We start from the raw sequence: 5872 nt of genomic DNA, 5'->3' as shown, positions 1-5872 counted from the left end.
CACATTGTCACCACAGATAAGCACGGCAAGACATACATCAAGTGTTCTCAAATCATTAAAGACTCAATCCGATAAGATAACTTCAAAGGGGAAACTCGATTCATCACAAGAGAGTAGAGGGGGAGAAACATCATAAGATCCAACTATAATAGCAAAGCTCGCGATACATCAAGATCGTGCCGTAGAGAGAACACGAGAGAGAGAGATCAAACACATAGCTACTGGTACATACCCTCAGCCCCGAGGGTGAACTACTCCCTCCTCGTCAGGGATAGCGCCGGGATGATGAAGATGACCACCGGTGATGGGATCCCCCCTCCGGCAGGGTGCCGGAACAGACTCCCGAGAGGTTTTTGGTGGCTACAGAGGCTTGCGGCGGCGGAACTCCCGATCTATCTTCGTTCTCGGTGTTTTTAGGGTACGTGGGCTTATATAGGCGAAAGAAGTCGGTCGGGAGGTGCTCGAGGGGCCCACGAGACAGGGGGGCGCCCCCAGGAGGGGTGGGCGTGCCCTTCTATCTCCTGGCCTCCTCGAGGATCTTCTGACATGAACTCCAAGTCTCCAGGATCATATTCTTCCAAAAAATCACGCTGCCGAAAGTTTCATTCCGTTTGGACTCCGTTTGATATTCCTTTTCTTCGAAATACTGAAACAGGCAATAAAACAGCAATATGGACTGGGCCTCCAGTTAATAGGTTAGTCCCAAAAGTAATATAAAAGTGTATAATAAAGCCCGTAATAATTCAAAACAGATAATAAAATAGCATGAATGCTTCATACGTTATAGATATGTCCCCATGCTGTCAAGGTCGGGAAGGTGAACCAATCACCCCCTTAGTCAGCCCGAACAGCAGCGGAGAAGAACATGGGAAGATCGTGCGCACAAAGTAGACTCTTGGCGGCTGCCGCCGGAGGACATGCAAACCCTAGGTTTTTCGCTTATTTTTTTTAGAAAAGGAGGATGACCCCCGACCTCTGCATCTGGTAGATGCATACGGTCACTTTATTGATTATACTCGAGGACCTTACAAAGTATTACAATAATGTGCCTGAATCCACTATCTTGACCTAGGTTTTTTGCTTATACACTAAAAACAAGGCAAGAAATTGGAGGACTTTCGTTTGTCTCCAAACACAACGATATCACTCCCTCAATTTCTGAGGGATTTCTGAGCATTAGCTTCGAGAGTCAAGAAGGCAGAACAAGAAAAGGGGAATTGGCGTACCAGATCAACCATCCTCATTCTGTCCACCTGACTCCACTCTTCCCAAGTCCACGATGGAGATGAGAAACCAACAACTCCTCGCCCCCATGTTTCTAGCAGCAAGCACTGCCACTGTCCCAGTAGCAGCTATTAAACCAGCTCACACACATCCCACCCAGAAAAAACTGAAAAGCAGAGCAGAGCAGCTCCCCTGCACGGTGCACTGTTCCATTCCCCCTCTTCCTCCTCTTTCAATGCCGCCCCGGGTTCAAACCTCCCATCTAATAACTGCGCCGCACACGTACTAGGTAGGAGTAGGCTTCAAGTGCTCGCCCGCCATGCCACTCCACTCCCACGTCCGCCGCCTCGTGCTCTTGCTGCTGGTCCTTTCCACCAGGGTTCCCGACTCTGTCTCCTCTTCTTGCGCCGGCGGCGTCCGGGACGAGGCGGCGATCGTCGCGGCCGCGTTCCGCTACGTGCGCAACTTCCGGCCGCAGGCCGTGCCGGCATGCAGGCCTGTCCGGGAGCTGCGCCTCCCGTCGCGGAACCTGACGGGCGCCGTGGCGTGGGCGGCGCTCGCGAACCTGTCCGCCCTTGCCGCGCTCGACCTCTCCGGGAACGCGCTCCAGGGCGCTATCCCCGGCGGCTTCTGGCGCGCGCCGGCGCTCCGCGCCGTGGACGTGTCGGGGAACCAGCTCGGCGGCTCGCTGCGGGTGGAGCCGAACCCGCGGCTGCAGTCCCTCAACGTGTCCGGCAACCGCTTCACCGTCGTCGCGGGGGTGGACGGCCTCCCGGGGCTCGACGCGCTCGACGTGTCGGCGAACAGGATCCGCGCTGTGCCGCAGGGGCTGAGGCGGCTGACGCGATTGCGCCGGCTCGACCTCTCCCGGAACGCGATGCGCGGGAGGTTCCCCGGCGACCTGCCCCCGCTCGATGGTCTCCTTTTCTTGAACGTCTCGTACAACAACCTGTCCGGCGCGGTGAACGCCAGCGCCGTGAAGAAGTTCGGGCCCTCGGCGTTCATCCACGCCGGCAATGCGTCGTTAGTGTTCTCAAAAGACACCCCTGCGCGGCCCAGGCGGCCTCATCCACCGCCTCCGCCACCACGAGGAACAAGTGCAAAGAAGGCTCATCCCGCAAGGACGGCAAAGAGCACGGCAACGAAAGCGAAAAGAAAGAAGCATCTGGGCGTGGTCGCCGTGGCGATTGTGTGCGGGGTGGCGTCAGTGATCGTCCTGCTCTGCTTGGTCGGATCCGTGGCGTGCGGGGTGGTGAGGTGCAGGAAGAGGAAGAACGGAGACAAGGAGGCGGAGGAGAAGAAGGTGCAGTGGGGTGAGAAGGAAGAAGATGAGGTGGTTGTGGCGGCGGCAGCATCAAAGGGGGCGGCGGCCGCGCCGGTGGTGCTCTTCGAGCGACCGCTCATGGAGCTGACGCTCGCCGACCTCGCCGCGGCCACTTCTGGGTTCGGCCGCGAATCCCAGCTCGCGGAGCGCGGTGGCCGCAGCGGCGCCGCGTACCGCGCCGTTCTGCCCGGCGACCTGCACGTCGTCGTGCGCGTCGTGGAGGGCGCCATGGCCGTGGTCGGGGAGGACGACAACCCGGCCGCCGCGGCCGCCGCGTTCCGGGAACTCGCGCGGCTCCGGCACCCCAACATCCTTCCGCTCCTTGGATACTGCATTGCAGGTGAGTCCAAATTTACTTTGGATTCTTTCTTTTCTAGTTGGAGCAGTTAGGTTCGGTGAGTAGGTCAGATGGATTGCCAGTGTGAGCTGAGCAGCATAAAATCTTGGCTTTTGAAATTCGAATTCCGGCCATTTATTGCAGGGAGGGAGAAGCTGCTGCTATACGAGTATATGGAGAAAGGCGACCTCCACCGGTGGCTGCACGAGCTGCCCGCGGGGCGGCCGGACATGGACGACGCCGGCGGCGACATCTGGGAGGCGGCGGAGGACAAGCGGTCGATATCCGACTGGCCGACCCGGCACCGCATCGCGCTGGGCGTCGCCCGGGGCCTGGCGTTCCTGCACCAAGGGTGGGCCGGGTCAGGCCGGGCCGTGGTGCACGGCCACCTCGTCCCCACCAACGTGCTCCTCAGCGACGACCTGGAGCCCCGTATATCCGACTTCGGGCACCTCGGCGGCGACGAGGACGACGCGACGCCGGAGGCGGACGTGTATGGGTTCGGCGCGCTGGTGCTGGAGCTGATGACGGGGCAGGCGAGGTGGGACGAGGCGTCGGTGAGCTGGGCGCGCGGGCTCATCCGCGACGGCAAGGGGCTGGACATCGTGGACCCGCGGGTGCACGGCGGCGAGGCGGCGGAGCGGGAGATGGTGGAGTGCCTGCGGGTGGGGTACCTGTGCACGGCGCACTCGCCGGACAAGCGGCCGACTATGCAGCAGGTGGTGGGCGTGCTCAAGGACATCCGGCCTCGTGCGCTCGACGGCGGTGGCGATGCGTGATCATGCCATGCCATGCACTGCCAGTGCGCTGCGTGTGAACTGCGCGCGTGCGTGCGTGGCTTGAACTGCCAGCCACCAGCACATGCCCTTGCTCGAGTGCACCATACACGTCACAGCTTTTCCTTTTTTCTACTGTAATAATTGGTAGGCCTCGTACAATGTGCAGTAGCAGTGACAATTCCGTGGCAGGGAACATTTGATTTCAGACCATTTTTTTTCCTCGTGTTGCTGCGTTGGCACCAACAGGATGATGGGCAGCTCGTATTTAAATTCATGCCGCGCCCCGTCCGTGCACCATAAATGTGTTCCCGCCATTTAATTGCAAAAGCTTACACCAGAGCTTCATCGACAAGAACCAACGGGTATCACTTGTCCAAGTTCCAACATGATTAGGAGGAACAAGAAAAGATGCATGGTAGTACCTGCATCTGCATGTGGAATCCATATGGCTTGTTACAAAAGGTGAGATCGAGGTGGAGAGGACGTAGGCAGACATGCTTTGCGAGTATGGCGTAGTAGCAAAGATATTGCTAAACTAGCAAAAGGAGATGTAAAACCAACATGGGTTAGTGGGGAGGAATGCGAGGTTGTTAAAATGTTATACGGCTGGGAGTCAGAGATGAGATCTCACTGGGGTTGGGTTGGTTAGCCGCCTCGGCCGGGACCTCGGCGCTTTTGGCCTTTTAGGTTCGTGAGGCCACACCACGCATGTACTCACTACGCGAGAGTACAAATGGTCAAGAAAGGGCTCGATCTTGTCGGGTTGCCGCTGGATCGTTGTGGGCAGGGAGGCTCCCTGCGGCGACAGTTCAGGTCAGCGATGAGGTCTTGCTGGCTTGCTACCGGTTTCCACCGGTAGGTACCAGCCACAGTAGCGCTTCTGTCACGATGTGCCCGTGGGTCTAGGAGAGGACCGACTAAGTAGGAAGCACACAAAATATGAAACTGTGTGGTAGTACGTGTCCGTCGTGACTTCTCGGTTATTGTAACGTAAATGTCACTTCTTATGAAGAAAAACTATGGAAGAGTCTGGGAATGCAATAGCTCGGGGCGGCGGCCCGATGGAAGATGATGGTGTGTGTTGGCGTTGAGGCTTACGTGGCGACGATGGCGGACGTGTGCGAAGTTGGAGGCACGGCAATGGTTGAGATAGTTGACTTTCTTCGGCGTGTTCGCGAGATTGTCTCGCTTTGTTTGTTGTTGTGAAGTCATAGCTGCAGCGGCGGTGTGCCGGTGGCGACGATAGCAGGTAGTAGGTGGTTTGTCCGATGGCTTTTAGGCGACAACCTTAGAGCATCTACAGCCGCATATAACAAATATGACCCATCAAACGCCCACAAACGCGTCCACTAGTCAGTCCTCAAATTTGCACAATTGCATTCGGACACCTCATCCAGAAGCATGCAAAGATAAAACCTATGTACTACTTAGATCATGCTACTCCTCGACGGAGATGTTGACTATCTCTGTGCCCGGCTCCGGGTACATGGATGGCAACTGCAGCTTCGGCGCCTCCGTCTGCTTCACTCCGGCCTCCTCTATCTTCGCATCAAGTTCGGCGAAGAGTGCGTCTGTCGCCGCCTGCTCCTGCCATAGGAACTGTCGTTTGGCCTCGAATAGGCCTCATCCTGAATGGACTCCAGGATGGTCTATTGCTCCGCCATCTCCGCGACTTGGGCGACGGCAAACTCTGCCTCCGCGTCCTCCATGTTGTAGCCTGGAGCAGTTTGCTCCGCCTAGTCCTCCTCCGGATCCGCCACCTCCATCGGCTCCGACGGCTGCTCTCCCCCCTCCTCCGGCTACTGCTGCTCTTCCTCCTCCTCCCACGGCTCCAGCGAGTCTGGAGGCCGTCCGACAGCGATGCAGGCAGCGCGCCTTGCCCGAATCTCCTCCGCGATCTGGTATCGGTGCTACGAAGTGAGCATAGCGCACGTGGTGAACTTCCGCCGGACCATGGCGATGTCGGAGAGCGTGGGGAAAGCGGGGGAGAGGAGGCGGATGGGCTCGGGTTGCGACGTAGGGAGAGAGGAGGTGGATGGGTTAGGGGGGACGTCGGCCGACTTAAATAGCTGGATTTGCCTCGAGCGGCACCACGCGACGTTCACACCACGACGACGGACGAGACGTATGTCGGCCCTCCAGGTTTCCGTGCAATTCCACGTGGGACCCCATCGTTAGTCTTACGGACGTTTGAGGCCGGTTTGGGAC

The 5872-nt window shown here is 58.1% G+C and overlaps 1 protein-coding gene across 1 annotated transcript; it reads left to right on the top strand.

Moving 5' to 3' along the window:
• Nucleotides 1–1317: 1317 nt before the first annotated feature.
• On the top strand, nucleotides 1318–3874 carry LOC123160454 (calmodulin-binding receptor kinase CaMRLK). Its single transcript, XM_044578272.1, has 2 exons — nucleotides 1318–2888; nucleotides 3030–3874. The coding sequence occupies exons 1-2, from the start codon at nucleotides 1544–1546 to the stop codon at nucleotides 3662–3664; spliced, it is 1980 nt and encodes a 659-aa protein (XP_044434207.1). The 5' UTR covers nucleotides 1318–1543; the 3' UTR covers nucleotides 3665–3874.
• Nucleotides 3875–5872: the final 1998 nt, after the last annotated feature.

The sequence above is a fragment of the Triticum aestivum genome, chromosome 7B (genome assembly GCF_018294505.1).
Source record: "Triticum aestivum cultivar Chinese Spring chromosome 7B, IWGSC CS RefSeq v2.1, whole genome shotgun sequence".
In the NCBI taxonomy this organism is placed as follows: Eukaryota; Viridiplantae; Streptophyta; class Magnoliopsida; order Poales; family Poaceae; genus Triticum; species Triticum aestivum.
Note: the sequence above shows the minus strand (reverse complement) of the source record. Positions and strands in the feature narration are given on the sequence as shown.